This window comes from Trifolium pratense, linkage group LG4 (genome assembly GCF_020283565.1).
Source record: "Trifolium pratense cultivar HEN17-A07 linkage group LG4, ARS_RC_1.1, whole genome shotgun sequence".
NCBI classification, from domain to species: Eukaryota; Viridiplantae; Streptophyta; class Magnoliopsida; order Fabales; family Fabaceae; genus Trifolium; species Trifolium pratense.
The window spans coordinates 60,446,492-60,468,630 of NC_060062.1; the positions used below are offsets into that span (position 1 = coordinate 60,446,492).

At 31.3% G+C, this 22,139-nt stretch overlaps 3 protein-coding genes and 1 pseudogene across 8 annotated transcripts; 2 read left to right on the forward strand and 2 right to left on the reverse strand.

Annotated features, from left to right (window-relative positions):
• Positions 1-1,380: 1,380 nt before the first annotated feature.
• LOC123881704 (glycine-rich RNA-binding, abscisic acid-inducible protein-like) lies at positions 1,381-16,936 on the reverse strand. Of its 3 annotated transcripts, none has more exons than XM_045930430.1 (2): positions 16,808-16,936; positions 1,381-1,881 (listed from the first exon to the last, which is right to left on the reverse strand). In XM_045930430.1, exons 1-2 carry the CDS (start codon positions 16,929-16,931, stop codon positions 1,556-1,558), a joined length of 450 nt encoding a protein of 149 aa, XP_045786386.1. In that variant the 5' UTR covers positions 16,932-16,936; the 3' UTR covers positions 1,381-1,555. The 3 variants fall into 3 exon arrangements, 2 of the variants coding, with proteins under 2 accessions (XP_045786386.1, XP_045786385.1); XM_045930429.1 differs by lacking the exon at positions 16,808-16,936 and adding an exon at positions 1,994-2,127; XR_006799568.1 differs by lacking the exon at positions 1,381-1,881 and adding an exon at positions 16,615-16,695.
• On the reverse strand, positions 4,447-9,476 carry LOC123881703 (glycine-rich RNA-binding protein 2-like). 4 transcript variants are annotated; one of them, XM_045930427.1, is made up of 6 exons: positions 8,538-9,476; positions 8,420-8,458; positions 8,151-8,270; positions 6,269-6,784; positions 5,352-5,549; positions 4,480-5,061 (listed from the first exon to the last, which is right to left on the reverse strand). In XM_045930427.1, the coding sequence occupies exons 4-6, from the start codon at positions 6,302-6,304 to the stop codon at positions 4,699-4,701; spliced, it is 597 nt and encodes a 198-aa protein (XP_045786383.1). In that variant the 5' UTR covers positions 6,305-6,784; positions 8,151-8,270; positions 8,420-8,458; positions 8,538-9,476; the 3' UTR covers positions 4,480-4,698. The 4 variants fall into 4 exon arrangements, 2 of the variants coding, with proteins under 2 accessions (XP_045786383.1, XP_045786382.1); XR_006799567.1 differs by lacking the exon at positions 6,269-6,784 and having other exon boundaries at positions 4,447-5,061; XM_045930426.1 differs by lacking the exons at positions 6,269-6,784; positions 8,151-8,270.
• Positions 16,937-17,343: 407 nt separating the features above from the next.
• On the forward strand, positions 17,344-19,237 carry LOC123923077 (annotated as a pseudogene).
• A 1,142-nt stretch (positions 19,238-20,379) lies between these two features.
• Positions 20,380-22,057, forward strand: LOC123923078 (sugar transport protein 5-like). The gene is made up of 4 exons (XM_045975717.1): positions 20,380-20,415; positions 20,837-21,514; positions 21,620-21,734; positions 21,963-22,057. The coding sequence occupies exons 1-4, from the start codon at positions 20,380-20,382 to the stop codon at positions 22,055-22,057; spliced, it is 924 nt and encodes a 307-aa protein (XP_045831673.1).
• The last annotated feature ends 82 nt before the right edge of the window (positions 22,058-22,139 follow it).

Genomic DNA, 22,139 nt, shown 5'->3' on the forward strand with positions numbered 1-22,139 from the left:
CATAGCCACTCTACCTATGGTAGCGTAATCCTCATTCCGACACAAGGCAAACACTCTATCTGCCGCACTACCTTGCTGACAAGCTGCGGAACCCAAGACAGATGACAGTCCAGCTGCTTGCCAACTGGATTGAGCAGAAGCGCAGGTGAAAAAAGCGTGTACATCATCTTCTACCTCATCTTCACACAATGGACAATGAACATCACAGTCAACATGACGTTCTAATAACCGACGCCTTGTTGGAATACATCCCCTACATAATCGCCAAAGAAAAAAAAAAAAAAAAAAAAAATTTCATGTATAATTATCGACTAACCTCCCCATTTAATTTAAAGGTCCCCAAGAATATTTAGATTTTAACCAAATAATTTTTTTTTGAAATATTTAGAAAAAGATTTTCATCCTTGTAATCCCGAAAAAGATTATTCAAAAAAATAAATTTAGTAAACTTGAAACAAACGCCGCCTAAATCTTTCATATGCTGAAATATATTAAGAATTGAATGGTTAAACTTGAAAGTGTAGTGTAGGTTAAGGTAAAAGGAGTTAGTTATATAAAGATTTGTTTAGTTTGTTTCATGAAACTAAGAACAAGAGAATAGGAATTGTTAAACTTCCATGTATTTTAAGATGAGAAAAGAAGACTCTGCTCAATTTCTTTTTTGGTTCAAAAAGTCTCTACTCTTTTTTATAATAAAGAAAAGTACTCTCTACCTAACAAAAGAAAAAAAAAAAAGAAAAAAAGAGACTCATTTGAAAAGTTTATTTTACAAGGTGATTGTTTATTTTTACTAACTTTTTTTTACAAGTTGATAGTTTACTTTTATTAACTTATTTTGATAAATTAATTTACAAGAATTGATAATTGATATATATATATATATATGGTCTATATATTAGACCACATATATCAATTTTTAATATCGATATTATTAGTTGAATTACGTCTTATGGACTATAATATTTTTAGAGAATTTATGTAATGCAAACCTGTTTTTCATTGTATTTTTAACAAAATATTCACCCTTAGAAATTTTTGTATGTGTATTATAGGTTATCCAAAGAAAAACAGCTTCAAATTAAAAGTTGTTTTGATTAACTACAACTAAAAAAATCATTCATGATAGCTTTTTTTATCATTTGGATTCTCATTTGTTAATTACTTTCAATTTTTATAAATTAGATTATTAAATTCATAGTAAACATATTTAATTAACATAAAACAATTTATCTTTCCAAAAGAAGTAATGTTAGCTGTATCTGCTTCTATGTTAAGTTTACATTAATTCAACATTCATGAAATAGTAATATTAGCTTGTAGCTGTTCATACTACATATCCAAATGACACAAAATAATCAACAACGAAACATGATATTAATTGTGGCCAAAATATACTAGTACGAAAGACTAAGAGATGATTAATATAAGATTAATCAAAAGCAACTAATTAAACATGATACTACTTAATTATTGGGACTAAGAGATGATTAATATAGGCTTAATCATAAGCAACTAAACATGATATTACTTGATTAGTGGAGGTGAAATAAGGTGACTAAAACCAAAAGCTCAAACATAAAATAAATGTTGAGACACAAACATGAAAGTAATTGTGTCCTTGATTGTGTCCGTGATTGTGCACGTGATTGTGCCCATGATGGACAGTTTCACCACCGATCACTCCACCACCGATAATTCCAGCTGCTGCTCCACCACCCCTCCCCATGCCTCTTCCTCCTATTCCTCCTCCTCCTCCTCCCTTACCTCCCTTTCTTATAGTAACAAACAAATCATGTTTGTGTTCATTTTGAGTTTGCACAAGCACATCTTTGTTGTTCAACCTTGTTGAGGCTTCAATGGTTCCATTTCCATTTGAGTTCCCTATCATTTGAATAACACGAGTTATATAAAAGAAAAAATATGCTTAGAATTTACAAATTTACAAATGTGTGAAAAATTTAAACTTATTTGAAAAAATGTAAAGAAATTGTACCAATAATCTCATGAGCTTGTTCATTGGTATGGATTAGGCTTCTCTCTTCATTTTCATTTGATATGACTTGAACACATGAAATCATGATCACTAGGAACAATGCAAGAAATATTGAAATCTTCATCTTCATTTGATATGACTTCAATTGAACTATAGTCATTGTTGGTAGGGTAAATGGGCTTATATAAAGACTTTAATTTAATAGAATATTAGTTTGTTTCACGAAGAAAAAAGGTGAAAATTAAGGTGAAAAGTAATTTAATGTGGACCACTAAAAATTAATTCCTAATAAGCCATTTTTTTTTCTTATAAAAGGAAATAAGCCATTCTGACTTAGGCACATGGTCACTCGTTAAATTGAATAACTAATAACTATACTTTAAAAGTGAGAAAATGTAACTCTCAGCACTTAAATTAAACTGACATTTTTCTTCATTTGATACACAGATTATAGCCCAAAGCAATGACTACTCTTTTTGTTTCAACTACCAACAATTAATGATCATATATTATGCATGTTAGGTGGAGATGATCTCTTGCAAATGATTTTGTATGAAAATATATCTCTATTTAATTTAATTTGTTTAAGAACTAGGGTTATTGACTTATTAGAACAAACTTAATTAAAATATAAACATATCAAGAACCAACCATAAATCTATATGATACGCTGAAGTATACTACTAAGAACTCAATGAGTAAGCAAATAATCTCATAAACGAACGGAATAATTTTACAGGTGCTTAAAACAAAATTTAGTAATTTTATAGGAACTAAAAATATATTTAACTCAAAAATAAAATGAAAAAAATTATAAGAAGCAAGAACTAAAAACTATGTACTCCTACAACATTAGCCAAAAGGAATATACATATTATTTTCTCTTTTTGTAGTCATGTTTTTCTTTTGACGTCAAGCAATTGTTTTTATTAATGGAACTAGTAGTTAAAATTTTATTTTTTAAAGTTATTAATATTAAAAGGTAAACAAATTGGATGTATTAGTGTTTAAATTTCAATCTCTACATACATTATTTCCACTAACTGAATAATTCATACCTCCGTCCCAAAACTTTAGTCATTTTAAAGTTTTGCACGGAAATTAAGAAATGATAAAAAAATTATACGTAAAGTCATTTTTACTTTTATTCTATTAAGAATGAGAAAATATATTTAATTAATGTTTTAACTTTAGTAAGGGTACAAATGATAAAGTATCACTAAATGTGTATTGGTTTCTTAAAAGGACTAAAGTTTTGGGGCAAAACTAAAAGGATAAAATGACTAAAAATTTGAGACTGAGGAAATATATACCAATCAGGAATCTCTAAAATCCTCCCACCATTTTGGGTTTTTTTTCCATCAAAATATCATATTATATGACTTGATATTAATTATACAATATTTTTACTCAAACTGACTCAATAATATTCCATTGGTTTGGGTAAGTACTGAAAATCAACTTAATCCAACCAGTAAACAATCCTACTCTCCATGCAATTATTTCAATCATTTTTATACTTAATAAAAATATAATGGATTATCCTAGTGGCGATTATGAGTGGTTTGTGAAAGAGTCGATCGTGGTATCAATCTGATCTATAGGGCTACGATCTAGTCTATATAGACTTATGTCACACACTTTTTTTAAATAAAGAAGACAGTTCATGAAATAGACGTTTAAATATACTAACATGTCATATCAAGTTTTTAAATAAGCTTATAACAAAATAAGATTAGGTCTTAATTTTTTGACAGGTCAGACTCAAACTTGACTTTTTAACAGGCCAGACTCAGACTTTGTAACACGCCTAACTCGATGCAGCCTATTTTCACTGCTATTGACATAGTTAGGTTGTTTTTATGTATCCAATCTTTCTCGATGGTTGCTTGTTTTCTATTGTTTACCTTAGCTAAGGGGCTCCGGATTTCTTTTGTACTTTCAGTTTCTAAGTTTTTACTATATTAGCATTTAAAAAAGATTGTAGATTATTCTGTCGAATGAAAATTAAGAAATTGATAATCAATGCAAATTTTAGATTTTTTTTTTAAGATCACAAAGTCTCTATGAAATTGTTTATCTTTAAAAAAAAATGACAAATGCTAAATAGTGCCCCCGGGCACTCTTTAAGCCCGCCCTTAAATAGTAAGCTTTTTATAGAATTTTTATCGAAATGCGTATAGTCAACGCATTGGAAATTATAGTGTTTAACTTTTTGAATAAAAAGTTTCTTTAAATAGAATGCTTAAAGAGTGCCCTAGGGGCACTCGTTAGCGAGACCCAAAAAAAATAGCTTGTTTCTACTTAATAACCAAATATTCTCTTTAGAATTTCAACATTTTCTCAGCAACAAATTGTTCGAGGTTCGAACTCCGGCTTTGTACATATAATATGATGTCCCTACCAACTGAATTAAGCTCGCGGAAATAATATTCTAATTCTATTTTCCTAGCAACATGCTAATATTCATACTTTATTTCCAAATGACAAACATTAACAAGAAAACATGATATTAATCGTGACCAAAATATACATTTAGTAGTCAAGACTAAGAAAGGGATCATTTTAGGTCTAAACAAAAACAACTAAACATCATACTACTTAACTACTTGGGGTGAAGCAATGTGATTAAAGCCAAAAAGCTCAAACATAAAACAAATGTGGTGACACAAAAGTGAGGCCCTGCAGATGATGTTGTCGTAGAATTATAAGAGTTGTTGTATCTGTGTCCATATCCATAGGGGTATCCATAACCGTATGGTGGGAAGTAGCTGAATGGTGGGCAGTAACAGTAGGTGAATCAATGGTGGGCAGCCGCCGACAATTCCACCACCGATAACTCCACCTGCCACCCCACCTCCCACTACACCGGCCCCTCCTCCTCCCTTTCCACCTCCTCCTCCTCCCTTTCCACCTCCTCCTCCAAATCCACCTCCTCCCTTTCTACCTCCTGCCGATGAAGCTTTTAACATTGCATGTGTATGTACATATTTACTTGCCAGAGTCGCATTTTTGTTGTTCAAACTTGTCGAGACTTCTATGGTACCGTTTCCATTTAAATTTTCCATCTGTTAGATAATAAAATAATAGTCTATGTTATTGGGTCTGTTAGTTTAGAGTCCATTAAGTTTTATTATATATTCTCTAGTAATCTTTTTGTAATAGCAAGCTATTGGTATTCTATTGAAACTCTAGCCGTCTTTCTCTTTTCCTATTTGTGTATCTCTAATTCTAACACTATCATCATTGAATAATAACACAATTATATATAAAACACAATAATAACACAATTTCCTATCATCATTGAACAAAAAAAAAGGTTTGTGCATGCTTGTTTGAAAAGGTAAAGAAATTGTACCATTAAGCTCTTTTTTCCTTGTTCATTGCTTTGGATTAGGCTTCTGCCTTCAACTTCATTTGATGTAGTTTGAGCACTTGAGATGATCAGTAGGAACAATACAAAAGATGTTACCTTCATGTTAGGCCTAAGCCTAAGGTACTCTTTGCAAGAATTTGAATCTCTTGTTTGTTGTGAGCTATGTCCAAACACCAGAGGCTGCAAAACAGATTATGAATTGTAGTCATTGGTTGGGTAAAGGGGGTTTATATATCTAAAGAGTAAAGACCTTAATAATAGTTTGTGTCTCACACGTGTCAGTGTCTGATCTTAGTATATCATTTTTTATATTATTGTCGTTAATATGCGTCAGTATGTGTCCGATATTTGTGTAATCGATGTTAGTGCATCATATCATATTCATCGTGTACAGTCGTATAGGTAACAAACTAAGAACTTTAAAGCCCAACACCGTCGCACACCCAGAAGATGCACTATAGCCGTAGTTAGGGGTCAATGTTTGGAAATCAAGACTAGAATTATTTATAAAACACTCACTCTCCTTAAACAACTCTATATGTAGAGATACTAGTTCTAGTGCCCGTGCTAACGCACGGGAAACACCGCCTTTTAATAATTTCGTACACAATTATCAATTTGCAAATGCTATATAATTTTGTGATAAAATTAAATGGATAGTTATATTACATGTAATAAATAGTCATACTATATTCAAAACACATGGCGTCAAAATAACAAACAACCTAATGAAAATATTTAAAAATCCACCGAGTTGATATAATATCACACAATTTAAAAACACAGTTAGTTTGTTTGTAGTTCAAATGCAATATTCATTGGCTTGAACATGTTCTTCAAATCTTCTAAATGTTAACAACAACAAAACCATCCGTAACAATAAGTAAATAAAGATTTACATGTAATATCTTCTCGTAAGTCCTCCATAGTTTCATTATCCTAATCAATACAATAATAGCTTAAAATTAAATAGTCTCATTAACAGAATGACAATAACATCACATCTAAACCAATGAAGTAAGAGAATCTCCCTCGTTTTATATTTTTAATCTAAATATACACATAAAAACAAATGCCGATCTTATGGGCTCCCTCTTCACTGAAGTGATTTGTATAGCACTTAAAAAATATTGTAAGGTTAAAGTTTTAATTAATTCCTCTTTGCTATAACTGGTCCACCATGTTTATGATCTTCAAAACTAAAACCTTCCACACAAAATATTGTTTCAAAGTGATAAAAAAACTGTCATGGCTCCAAACAGTCACATATAATTGGACATTTAAATTCATAAATGAGCAGGAAAAATACATAACTCATATGCAAAACAAATCCAAAATCCAGTTGCTCCTGATGAATGAAATTCAGCTTTACTCTCTTTGGTTGCTGATATACCCGCAACATTCACATAGTAAAACTAAAGAAGTATACAAATAAGGGTCATGTTAACATGTGCACAAAAGGCACATGTTAAGGTTCTAAATATAGAAAATTGCATTTATTATTAGAAAAGTATTTAATGCTTAAGAAGTTAAATACACATATTTCAATATATTATTTCTACTTTTGCTTCCTTAACATGTGTCTTTGGTGCACATGTTAACTTTTGCTTCCTTAACATGTGCCTTTGGTGCACATGTTAACTTTTGCTTCCTTAAAATATTTCAATATTTTATTAATCTTTGGCAAATCCAAATTACTACTATACTAATTTATTTACACAAACAGGAAACATATCTCAATGAAAATGAACTTATAGCAATAAATCTTGTGAAGCTTAAAACCCCCACTGTACAACTCATCCTATCCTTGGTACCTAGCATATAAAGCCCGAAAATGAGACAATACAAACATTCGTAGTAAATTAAGCTAGCAGATTCAATTTTGAATTAAAAAATGACATCACCATTCTACACAAAGATATAAAATGTATAAAAGGCAAACAAAGGATTGCTGCTGTGCAAATTTCACTATGCATTGAAAATTGCACTGACTTGTATTATGTTTGTCAGTCCATGTAAAAGAAGCAGCTTATTAGAGCAAGGCTAATAACAGAACATAAAGAGGGGGATTTAAAAAGTGTCTATTAAAGTTCATTGATGTTCCTCAAGAATGGACATACATCTAATAAGGATAGTCCTCAAATATGTCTATTAAAGTTTTAGAGACCATTAAAACAATGACTAAGCAAAATTTAACTCATCAAAGCTTGATTAAGAAAACAAAACAAAGTTTATGTCATTAGGTGTAATATTATTACTATTTTCAGGTCCTTATTTATACTTATGACTCCTAGTAACTTCCTTATTTACACATGTCAATTCAAATTCGGGAAAGAAAAGAATCAACACAAGTAAACCACAAATTCTTGTATTCCAGGCAAAGAAAAGAATGTACACAAAAAAAACATAAGAAAAAATGTGTAATATAGCAGTCAATGATATTGTATTACTCCTTATTAATTATTAGTAGAAACCATAAAACTGAAAGAATGAAAACATTCTATATCATTGAAAACATGTTTTAGTCGTTCAAAATTAGGGCTCCAACTCAGTTTTAAACCAAATCATAAAACATGAAAGATTTGTATTTCAAAATGAAAACAGTAAATAGATTGATGAGATTGAAAAAACTGAAGATTTTGAAGAAATAAAAGAAAGAAAGAAATAGATCATGTGGTGTGATGACAATTTTTGTAGGAGAGAAGATTAAAATAATAACAATAAAAAAAGAAATCAAACCCTCAATTTGTAGGAAAAAATTAAAAATTCAAATCTACTTACCACAATTCTTGTATTCTTGTATTTATAGCCTGAATGGTGTGGATGTCACATTAACTAACGCAGAGCATAAATTATGTATTGACAGTAGCTTGTTCTAAATCCTAATATACAACCTATCAACTGCAGAGAATCATATATACATATCAGGTACACTTAAAATAATACTAACGATGGTATTCTATACCTGTTTCACATATTAAACAAATCGATTTTTTTTTTGTGAAATGAAAAACATAAATAAACAAAGCTGTAGAAATTTTAAAACTTACTTGAGAACAAATCCATAGCCACTCATAGGTTCCTTTTTTCTACAACACCACAAAAAAAATCTGTTTGTCAATCTAAATGAACAAACAAAAACCAAAATCTTTTATATCACAATGTTACCTTTATGAGTATAACCAAAATCTTCTTCAGTTCTTCCATTCCCAGCTTTATTTCCTCAAAATCCTTCTTCAACCTCTCGTTCTCTCCTTCTGTCTCTTCTGCTCTCTTTCTTCTTCTATTGAAATTCCCTTTTTTTTTTCCAATTCTTTGCTCATCTCATCTTTGAATCTCACTCATATTTGAATCTAAGAGAGAGAGATGGAGAGAGTGTGTGGAAGATGAAACCAAAGGAGAATTGTGGGAGAATTTGAAATTTGAAACCAAAGAGAGAAGTTGGAGGATGGCAGCAATGATGTTGCTTTCATTGTCCCTTTTATAGGAAAAACAATAATCGAACAAAACAGTTGATTTTGGGGGGAGAATTGAAATTTCAGAATTTGAAATATCTGTACCTCATAGATTAGGGTTTCAAATGCTTCACATCACCAAGAAATTGGTTCTGATTTGGTTCCAGATAACCCTTTGATTAAAGCTGTCCTCAATTGAAAAAATGCATTGAAATTGATAATTTTGGGATGCTATCAAAATGGATGTGGACAGGTTGACAATTTTTATCATCGTTTGGGATAGAAATGCAGAGGAGAGTTATGGGTTTTGTTTGTTCTTGTGAAGCATTTTCACACTTTTGGATTAGCCTTTCTGTTTGCATCGTGAGAGAGAGAAATTTGTTGCCTAAAACCTAAACCGCCAAAATGAAGTACAGCTGTTCTGAATTTTTTTTGTTTGTATTGAACTGGGCCTCCTTGCAAATGGACCGTATTCTGAGTGTCTTTGAAGCCCAGGTCAGCCAATTCAGTAAAAAGAAGGGGGAAATTTAAAAGTTTGAATTTTCTTTCAACTCAACAACAAAGTTGGCACCAAAGATAAATATGGCAAAGATATAATATTTGTTAATGATGATTTGGCAACAATGTGGTTAGAGGTGGACAAATAAGTAAAATTTCCCTAACATGGGTTTGGGTTTGTATATTATTAAGATTAAGATAAGATTAAGATGTGTCACACAATATCTCAGAGAAATAGTGCAAAGGCTAAGCAAATCACCTTATATTACATAAACATGTCCAAAAATATGCTTAGAATTTACAAATGTGTGAAAAATTTAAACTTGTTTGAAAAAATGTAAAGAAATTGTACCAATAATCTCATGAGCTTGTTCATTGGTATGGATTAGGCTTCTCTCTTCATTTTCATTTGATATGACTTGAACACATGAAATCATGATCACTAGGAACAATGCAAGAAATATTGAAATCTTCATCTTCATTTGATATGACTTCAATTGAACTATAGTCATTGGTAGGGTAAATCGGCTTATATAAAGACTTTAATTTTAATAGAATATTAGTTTGTTTCATGAAGCAAAAGGGTGAGAAACTATAAGGTGAAAAGTAATTTAATGTGGACCACCTAAACTTAATTCCCAATAAGCCATTTTTTTTTCTTATAAAAGGAAATAAGCCATTCTGACTTAGGCACATGGTCACTCGTTAAATTGAATAACTAATTAACTATACTTTAAAAGTGAGAAAATGTAACTCTCAGCACTTAAATTAAACTGACATTTTTCTTCATTTGATACACAGATTATAGCCCAAAGCAATGACTACTCTTTTTGTTTCAACTACCAACAATTAATGATCATATATTATGCATGTTAGGTGGAGATGAGATCTCTTGCAAATGATTTTGTATGAAAATATATCTCTATTTAATTTAATTTGTTTAAGAACTAGGGTTATTGACTTATTAGAACAAACTTAATTAAAATATAAACATATCAAGAACCAACCATAAATCTATATGATACGCTGAAGTATACTACTAAGAACTCAATGAGTAAGCAAATAATCTCATAAACGAACGGAATAATTTTACAGGTGCTTAAAACAAAATTTAGTAATTTTATAAGGACTAAAAATATATTTAACTCAAAAATAAAATGAAAAAAATTATAAGAAGCTAAGAACTAAAAACTACGTACTCCTACAACATTAGCCAAAAGGAATATACATATTATTTTCTCTTTTTTTAGTCATGTTTTTCTTTTGACGTCAAGCAATTGTTTTTATTAATGGAACTAGTAGTTAAAATTTTATTTTTTAAAGTTATTAATATTAAAAGGTAAACAAATTGGATGTATTAGCGTTTAAATTTCAATCTCTACGTACATTATTTCCACTAACTGAATAATTCATACTCCCTCCGTCCCAAAACTTTAGTCTTTTTGAAGTTTGCACGGAGATTAAGAAATGATAAAAAAATGATAAGTAAAGTCATTTTTACCCTTATTTTATTAAGAAAGAGAAAATATATTTAATTAATGTTTTAACTTTAGTAAGGGTATAAATGATAAAGTATCACTAAATGTGTATTGGTTTCTTAAAAGAATTAAAATTTTGGGACAAAACTAAAAGGATAAAATGACTAAAAATTTGGGATTGAGGGAGTATATACCAATCAGGAATCTCTAAAATCCTCCCACCATTTTGGGTTTTTTTCCCATCAAAATATCATATTATATGACTTGATATTAATTATACAATATTTTTACTCAAATTGACTCAATAATATTCCATTGGTTTGGATAAGTACTGAAAATCAACTTAATCCAACCAGTAAACAATCCTACTCTCCATGCAATTATTTCAATCATTTTTATACTTAATAAAAATATAATGGATTATCCAAGTGGCGATTATGAGTGGGTTGCGAAAGAGTCGATCGTGGCATGTGTAGTTGGTAGGTAGAGGTATCAATCTGATCTATAGGGCTACGATCTAGTCTACATAGACTTATGTCACACACTTTTTTGTAAATAGAGAAGACAGTTCATATGAAATGGACTTTTAAATATACTAACATGTCATATCAAGTTTTCAAATAAGCTTATAGTAACAAACTACAAGACAAGATTAGGCCTTAATTTTTTTGACAAACCAGACTCAAACTTGACTTTTTGACAAGTCAAACTCAGACTTTGTAACACCTAACTCGATGCAGCCTATTTCCACTGCTATTGACATAGTTAGGTTGTTTTTATGTATCCGATCTTTCTCGATGGTTTCTTGTTTTCTATTGTTTACCTTAGCTAAGGGGCTCCAGATTTCTTTTGTACTTTTAGTTTCTAAGTTTTTACTATATTAGCATTTAAAAAAGATTGTAGATTATTCTGTCGAATGAAAATTAAGAAATTGATAATCAATGCAAATTTTAGATTTTTTTTAAGATCACAAAGTCTCTATGAAAATGTTTATCTTTAAAAAAACATAGCTTGTTTCTACTTAATAACCAAATATTCTCTTTAGAATTTCAACATTTTCTCAGCAACAAGTGTTCGAGGTTCGAACTCCGGCTTTGTACATATAATGCGATGTCCCTACCAACTGAGTTAAGCTCGCGGGAATAATATTCTAATTCTATTTTCCTAGCAACATGCAAATATTCATACTTTATTTCCAAATGACAAACTAATTAACAAGAAAACATGATATTAATCGTGACCAAAATATACATTTAGTAGTAGTCAAGACTAAGAAAGGGATCATTTTAGGTCTAAACAAAAACAACTAAACATGATACTACTTAACTAATTAGGGTGAAGCAATGTGATTAAAGCCAAAAAGCTCAAACATAAAACAAATGTGGTGACACAAAAGTGAGGCCCTGCAGATGATGTTGTCGTAGAATTATAAGAGTTGTTGTATCTGTGTCAGTATCCATAGGGGTATCCATAACCGTATGGTGGACAGTAGCTGAATGGTGGGCAGTAACAGTAGGTGAATGGTGGGCAGCCGCCGACAATTCCACCACCGATAACTCCACCTGCCACCCCACCTCCCACTACACCGGCCCCTCCTCCTCCCTTTCCACTGCCTCCTCCCTTTCCTCCCCCTCCAAATCCACCACCTCCCTTTCTACCTCCTGCCGATGAAGCTTTTAACATTGCATGTTTATGTACATATTTACTTGCCACAGTCGCATTTTTGTTGTTCAAACTTGTCGAGACTTCTATGGTACCGTTTCCATTTAAATTTCCTATCCGTTATATAATAAAATAATAGTCTATGTTATTGGGTCTGTTAGTTTAGAGTCCATTAAGTTTTATTATATATTCACTAGTAACCTTTTTGTAAAAGCAAGCTATTGGTATTCTATTGAAACTCTCCGTTTTTCTCATTTCCTAATAATAGCAATGCTAAGAGGATTTTGTCATTGAATAATATTAGAAGAATAATATTGTATTATAAATTCGTAAAAAAAAATTGTAGTATAAATGTATAATTTTTTTCATTTATTTACACAATGACAAAATCCTCTTAGCATTTAATTGTGGTAATTAGCAACTAATTTCTATATTAGCGATGAACAACTCGTGCCAATCAATAATCTCTAAAATCCTCCAACAATCTTGGGGATTCTTTTTCAAAATAAAAAATCATATGTTCCATGATCCGACAACATGAAACAAATTGTTCATCAACGGTTTGGGTTTGATAGTAAAAATACAAATTTTTTACTCAAACCGACTCAATAATATTTCATTGGTATTATGGCATAGATAAGTATTGGTTTTGTCAAAATCAACTCAATCCAACCAACTAGTGAACAATTCTACTCTCCATGCAACGATTTTGATAATTTTCATATTTATTTCAAACACAATACCCTATACATAGGGAGGTAAGATAACATGAAAAATTTGTTGGAATCGGGAAAAATAATGGGGTTAATGCTGCAGGACAACAAGAGAGAGAGACATCACATCTCAACCCAAGGACATTAAGTTAATGAGTCACTTCTCTTATAAATCCAACATTCTTCCCAAACATAATCGATGTAGGACTTAACCAAACATTTTTTATATTTTCAAAATATTGATCACACAAGTTTTAAGACATCTTTTTTATATTTTTTATATTTTTTATCTATTCATACTATATTAATATGGAATGAGAAGAATGAGCTTGTCTCATTTCTCTTTTTCATTTGTTTTGAAATGAGAAGAATGAGCTTGTGAAATTATACTAATTTGTTTAATGAGTTTTTAAACACTTTATGATGTCATGAGTTCTTTTAGATACCGAATTATTCGGTTTAATCTAATTTAATACTCGTCTAAACGACTAAGTTACTTTATTTAATTTAGTTAAGTCATACGTTATAATCAGCAATCAAATGCTTCAACCAACTACCATATGACATTGCCAAATAAACGACCGAGACCGTTTGTAAAATATTTCGATCGAAACATGAATTAAAAAAAAGGAAAAAGAACCTGAAATCCCAACATCATATCCAAAAATGAGTCCACTGGATGCAGCAACGATACAAGTAATGAAAACTGAGAGTGTTATCTTTGCATCAAAGCCATTGGAAGGTGCATCAATGGCGAATCTCCACCAGCCATTTTGAACTTTGTCCTGTTTCTTTGTGGATCTGATTTCTAATTAATAGCTCTGCTTGCTTACCAATTACTACATACTAGTATGTATATAGCTCAGTGGACTACTGAGAGTTTTTGCTGCCGAAAGATAATAACTACCTTGACCAAATTTACTCAGTAATTTTTTTGACTAAATTTATTCTTACAGTAACTAATTCTCACAGACACGTGACACCGGTGTTTAAGATTCTGATCAAGAATAATTTTTAGTAACATATATTTAGTAACAAAATAAAATTTACTTGATTATTCTTAATCAGACTATACTTACCTTTGAAGTTAGAAGTGTTAAAAAATGTGTCGCCACCATTAAGATTTTTTTTTTTTAAATAAGAATTTAGAATGAGATGTAACATTTCAATCCAAAACAAAAAAAAATTTAAATAAAATTCTAACTTTAGAGGTAACACATTTTTAATAAAATTTTAAAAATAATCAAGAATAAGTATATATGCTCTTAAAAAATTTATTAACTATTTAAGCTCAATCACTTGATTATTTTTAACATTCACTTTTTGTTGATTGAAATTCAAAATAAAATTCATTATTTTATTAAAAATAGTAAATTAATTAGGTTAACCTTGGATCTATTTTTTAGTAGTCATCCATCAAATGATTATTATATGCAGCTCACCGTTGCTAAAACTATTTAGTAACATATATTTTATCTATTATCTCATCAGTTGATAGTGATATTACTATTTGTCGGGGATATGGTTCAAATTTTGGACACACTATTTATTCAACTTAGGAAAAATTTAGCTGTACATAGATTTATTCAAATGTTGCTAAATTTATATAATAACATATTTCCTTGATTTAATAATATTTTCCTGATGTTTCTGCTGCAAGTATCTGAGTTATTTACAATTATGAGCTAATTAACGTACGGTAACAGCACTAATATTTACCTAACATATTTTTCCAAAGCGATTAACAAGACCAGTCTACGATATTTATGATTGTTGTATGTGAATAGCAACTATAGCTAGCCCGTGGTGACTTTATTTGTTCGTTGTTTATGCATCACTTAAAAGGAAAATGAAAGCTCCCTCTTGTTTGCCTTGACGTATGGAGGGAGTATTATTAAATATAATTCCAAGAATGTGTGCTATGCCTATGATTAATTGGGACCAAGGTAATAGGTATAGACTCCTAAATTTGGAAATTAGATTTTCTCCTTTTCTTGATATTCATCAAATTAATCGTTTTTTTACATGTGAACTAGCACTCAACATCGAAATGTCTGAGAAATTTGAGTATTCAATTTACTCTAACTCTAACATAATCGACTCTCTAATATGCGACTCAATCACACTATCTCCAACTCTAATACTCCCTTGTTAATGTATGAGACTTGCCTTCAGATTTCTTTATTCCCTTTTACAACTAGTTTCTTATGTAATTCTACCTCTTGTCATTTTTATAAAAGAATACGAGAGATAAAAGTTAATGTTTTAGTCCCAATTATGGAGTAAATATATAAAATTTTGTTGACTCATATGTCTCTTATAGAAAAAGGAACGGAATGACTCATACTTTTCCTCATCAGCCTCAAAATGGTTGGCCTCGTCTTTAGTTTTCTTTTCACGCCTCCTTTCTACACGAAAATATTGATCTATTTTCACTTATCCTTGTTTGTCACTTTTCTAATTTTCAGAAATATGCAATAAGCCATCTGATCGTGAAAGGTTTTAAATAGCAGTCGCGTGCTATACCATTTGTTGCGGTTGCGGCTGCGGCTAACTATACTAATATATATGCAGCTTGCCTGCTATGCCATTTGTTGCGGCTGTTATTTTTAGTAATGGAGAACTGTTTTTCAAAGCCTTGGTGGTATAGTATAGCACACAAGCTGCATATTAATACAGTTATATAGTAATACACACTACTGGGATCATGAAAGCATTTATTTTCGTAAGTCTTCTTATACATGAATTTCCACAAAACCTGATGATATAATATAACTTAAGTGATCATTACTTCATGGAAGATTGTTTTTACATATAACTTTATATAGCTAGCAGATCTAACAATTATCATCTTTTAGTTTGCATACATATAATAACTTTATATAAATTAAGTGATCATTACTTCATGGAAGATTGTTGTTATGAACTTCTTCTTTGACGAAGCGCTTCCAAAACCAATGTTTGCCCCATATGATGTGCATTGACTCCAAAGCAATTCCTTTTGTCTCATGCAAGAATAAAATAATAAATAGAGTCATCAATTTAACCCAAAATGCATAGAATAAGAAAGCACCAAACTACCAATCGTTAGTTGGTTCAGTGATGATTGACGCTGAACTTGGTAGGGAGGACCACGGTTCGATCCCCCGCAACTGCGATCGGGAGGGGGCTGAAACCACTTGATGCCAAAACTGACGATCGGGAGAGGGCTGAAACCACATAAATGTTGAGACACAAACATGAAAGTAATTGTGTCCTTGATTGTGTCCGTGATTGTGCACGTGATTGTGCCCATGATGGACAGTTTCACCACCAATCACTCCACCACCGATAATTCCAGCGGCTGCTCCACCACCCCTCCCCATGCCTCTTCCTCCTATTCCTCCTCCTCCTCCTCCCTTACCTCCCTTTCTTATAGTAACAAACAAATCATGTTTGTGTTCATTTTGAGTTTGCACAAGCACATCTTTGTGGTTCAACCTTGTTGAGGCTTCAATGTTTCCATTTCCATTTGAGTTCCCTATCATTTGAATAACACGAGTTATATAAAAGAAAAAATATGCTTAGAATTTACAAATTTACAAATGTGTGAAAAATTTAAACTTGTTTGAAAAAATGTAAAGAAATTGTACCAATAATCTCATGAGCTTGTTCATTGGTATGGATTAGGCTTCTATCTTCATTTTCATTTGATATGACTTGAACACATGAAATCATGATCACTAGGAACAATGCAAGAAATATTGAAATCTTCATCTTCATTTGATATGACTTCAATTGAACTATAGTCATTGGTAGGGTAAATCGGCTTATATAAAGACTTTAATTTTAATAGAATATTAGTTTGTTTCACGAAGAAAAAAAGGTGAAAAGTAATTTAATGTGGACCACTAAAAATTAATTCCTAATAAGCCATTTTTTTTTCTTATAAAAGGAAATAAGCCATTCTAACTTAGGCACATGGTCACTCGTTAAATTGAATAACTAAGAGCATAATTATCGGTCGTCTCTTATCTGACTATGAACGTTACTTGTCAGGACCATATGGATAATTGGCAATGAAAGTCATTCTCAAACTTGAAACCGTTTCTTACTGCATGAACGGTCATTACCTTGCTTTTGCTCCATTAAAAACAATATAATATTAAAACTACATACTTTTAACCATATGAATGTTATTTATGTGGGGTCTAATGAGATCCATTTTAGAGTTTTTGATGAGATATATGGATATTTGAAAAATAGAGTTGAGTTGTTTAAATATTTGAGAAGTATGAAATAATATAAAAAAATATGTGGGACCCATTTAAAGAATGCAAATGGGTTGTATGGATAATGATGCTTATACTTTAAAAGTGAGAAAATGTAACTCTCAGCACTTAAATTAAACTGACATTTTTCTTCATTTGATACACAGATTATAGCCCAAAGCAATGACTACTCTTTTTGTTTCAACTACCAACAATTAATGATCATATATTATGCATGTTAGGTGGAGATGAGATCTCTTGCAATTAATTTACCTATGCAAATTTAAGTATTAAGTATTAATTAATTTACCTATGCTTGAATTAATAAATATTACAGATCAACATTTTACCGAGTATACAAGAAGAAATCGACAGAGGGTTTTCAATCACTACCTTACCTAGTGGCTCTATTCAGCTCCATGCTTTGGTTGTACTATGCTTATCTAAAAAAAGACGCTTTTCTCCTCATTACCATCAACTCATTTGGATGCGTTGTAGAGACCATCTACATCATATTGTACATCATTTACGCGCCAAGGGATGCAAGGGTATTCATTTGCAAATTTAATTATTGAACATTAATTTCCATTCCATAATAAATTAAATTAATTTTGATACAAATTAAAATGCTAATGTGTTTGTTAAATATTGAATGTAGAACTTAACTTTCAAGTTACTTTCGGCAATGAATGTGGGATCCTTTGCTTTGATCCTCTTAGTCACAAACTATGTCGTGCATGATTCACTACTCCGTGTCCAAGTTCTTGGATGGATTTGTGTTTCCCTTTCAGTTAGTGTCTTTGCGGCACCACTAAGCATTGTGGTACGTACACATGAATATGAATTGAAAAAATCGCTACTCAAATTATAAGTATACACGCTATAGTGCTTAGTTTATGAACTTCATGAATCTAATATTTTTTACCTTGAACTTTATATGTAGGCACAAGTTGTTCGTACAAAGAGTGTTGAGTTTATGCCTTTCAATTTGTCATTCACTCTCACATTGAGTGCTACAATGTGATTTGGATATGGTCTCTTCCTCAAGGACATATGCATTGCTGTAAGTGTTATTATACTAGAAGAAAAAATAAATTAGCCACGAATTTGAAATGAAAAATATGAAATTTTTGTCACTAAATTAATTTAGTGGAAAATTTAGAAACAGATTTCACGTTTTAGTCCGCTAAATTTATTTCGATAATTTGATTATTTTTAGTAGTTTGTATTGTACAAACAAAAAGATGAATTGATTTTGGACTAGACGACTAGTTATTATTTGATGAATATATGTTACTAATTAAGTTTTTTTTTTTTGCATGCATGCATGGTGAATGATTAATCAATGTGTAGCTCCCAAATGTGTTGGGTTTTGGACTGGGATTACTTCAGATGGTGGTGTATGCAATTTATAGGAATCGCGGTGAAAAAGATATTAAAAAGGAAAAGAAGGCACCAATTGAGGCACTCAAAAGTATTGTCATAGAGACCCAATTGGCAGACAAAAATGATAAAAGTGAGGAACCTATAATTGTTCGTGGAGTTTAATCTAATTATTATTAATTATGTTATTGTTTCGTGAGCACTATACTATACTATGGCCACGATATCTATCTATCTATCTATCTATCTACTAAGTACTTTAATTTCTAGCTAGCTTCCATTTCATTTAGTTGTTGTACGTAGCTATACATGCATGCATGTGCTACTAGTTTATTTAGTATGTCTTTAAATTTTCTCCATCCAATATTGCATTGTAAATCTTCCCATCCATGTATGAATTAAATGATGCTTTCTCCCTTTTCTTTTCAATTAACGACATAAGTTAATCAATAGAACAACTCTATGAAATGTTGTAAAAGTTATCTCATTGAATTCAATATGCACAATACAAGTCTTTTACAAGACAAGAGCAATGAGTTGGACACTAACACAAAGGCCCAAATGCACAAGACTAAGCCCAAATGCTAAAACAACTACTAACATACCCTCCCTTAAATACTTAAATATTTTAGGTTAATTAATAAATGTTGATCTCTAAAACACAACTCTTTATAATTTGTTATAGGTTAATTAATACTTAAATATTTCCAATAAATATTTTTAAAATATCTAACAAATTTAAAATTTAAAACCCCAATTTTGGAGTCTGTGTGGAGGTCTGGAGGATCATGACGTGCTTGCATAAAGAAGCATATCTTTGCATTCATTGGTATGGATTAGGCGGCTTCTCTCTTCATTTTCATTTGATATGACTTGAACACATGAAATCATGATCACTAGGAACAATGCAAGAAATATTGAAATCTTCATCTTCATTTGATATGACTTCAATTGAACTATAGTCATTGGTAGGGTAAATCGGCTTATATAAAGACTTTAATTTTAATAGAATATTAGTTTGTTTCACGAAGAAAAAAGGTGAGAAATTAAGGTGAAAAGTAATTTAATGTGGACCACTAAAAATTATTTCCCAATATAAGCCATTTTGTTTCTTATAAAAGGAAATAAGCCATTCTGACTTTAGGCACATGGTCACTCGGTAAATTGAATAACTATACTTTAAAAGTGAGAAAATGTAACTCTCAGCACTTAAATTAAACTGACATTTTTCTTCATTTGATACACAGATTATAGCCCAAAGCAATGACTACTCTTTTTGTTTCAACTACCAACAATTAATGATCATATATTATGCATGTTAGGTGGAGATGAGATCTCTTGCAATTAATTTACCTATGCAAATTTAAGTATTAAGTATTAATTAATTTACCTATGCTTGAATTAATAAATATTACAGATCAACATTTTACCGAGTATACAAGAAGAAATCGACAGAGGGTTTTCAATCACTAATAATTAAAAATAATAATCATTCTGTTCAACTATCAGGACGTACATCCAAAAAGATTATCACTGAACAGGGCTATCCCTGAGACGTTTTAATTCTTCAAATGAATTTCACTATCAAGATCATAAAGATCATAAGAGTATAAGTCTATTTTAAAATTTATTTATAATAATTATTTAATTTATTTATTTTAACACACGGACGCACGCACGCACGCACGCACGCACACGCGAGTGCACGCACGCACATACACGCTAAGTAAAATAAAAATTTATACCTTTTGCGGACCCTCCTGATAACTTATTTATGAATTCCTCTGCGAATCCATTTATGAATCATTGAGTTAATCGCTAGAAGAAAGAGTGGAAGATGATGAATTGTCCCAGCAAAGGGAAAAAAAGGAATCTCTTTTCTTTGATGGATAATATACTGAAGATTTTACTAGATTGAAACGTGAAATGGAAGAATCTTATTCCAACAACTTTACTCATACACTTTTTTTAATCAATTTTCACTCATTCACAATCTGGATCCACCTATTTTAAAATTGGAAAATACAGACTTTCTCTAACTTTCCAAGAAATTTTCACTCATTTTCGTTAAAACTGGCCACACCACTATACCATTCTGAAATTGCTCCACCAAAATGGCGAGGAGCTTTCAACTCAGGCTTCCAATTATTTATTGGAAAAGGTGTGGTTGCAGCAGTTTGCATAAAATACTTTACTGCTAAGCACACGTGGGGTTGGCGACTCTTTCTTGGACTAGCAATGGTTCCTGCAGCTGTGATAACAATTGGAGCTTTTTTCATAACCGACACACCTAACAGTTTAGTCGAACATGGAAATATAGACCAAGCCAGAAAAGCATTGCATAAAATCAGAGGATTCTCCATTGATATTGAACCTGAGTTAGAAGAATTGATTAAGTGGACAGAAATTGCAAAATCAGTGCAACAAGAGCCGTTTATGACCATATCTGAGAGAAAATATCGACCTCATTTGGTCATGGCATTTGCAATCCCGTTCTTCCAACAACTCACAGGAATCAACATCGTCGCTTTCTATTCACCTAACCTCTTTCAATCTGTTGGTTTGGGAAACAGTGGCGCTTTACTTTGTGCCATAATACTTGGACTTGTCAACCTTGCCTCTATCCTGCTCTCTGCTGCTTTTGTTGATCGGTTTGGTCGAAGATTCTTGTTCATTACAGGTGGCATTCTAATGCTTTTTTGTTTGGTAAGCAAATAAACCAATCATAATTTATTAGATTGATGATCAAATTTCAAATATAAGTGATATTGGTATGGTACTAATAATAAAATTGGTGTTTTACTTTGAAAGATTGCAATGTCTGCAGTGCTAGCTTTGGTGACTGGTGTTGATGGTACAAAGAACATATCAAAGGCCAATGCAATATTAGTATTGGTGTTTCTGTGTTTCTATGCTGCAGGTTTTGGTATGTCCTGGGGCCCACTCACATGGCTAATTCCAAGTGAATTTTTTCCCTTAAAAATTAGAACAACTGGACAGAGCATAGCTGTTGGTGTGCAATTCATAACCTTATTTGTGTTATCACCATTCTTGACAATGTTTTGCCACTTTAAGTTTGGTGCTTTCTTATTCTATGCATTTTGGGTTAAATTGATGACTCTATTTATTATTTTCTTCTTGCCTGAGCCAAAAGGAATTGCTTTGGAGTCAATGCACATCATATGGGGCAAACATTGGTTTTGGAAGCGCTTCGTCAAAGAAGAAGTTCATAACAACAATCTTCCATGAAGTAATAATAATTAAAAATAATAATCATTCTGTTCAACTATCAGGACGTACATCCAAAAAGATTATCACTGAACAGGGCTAT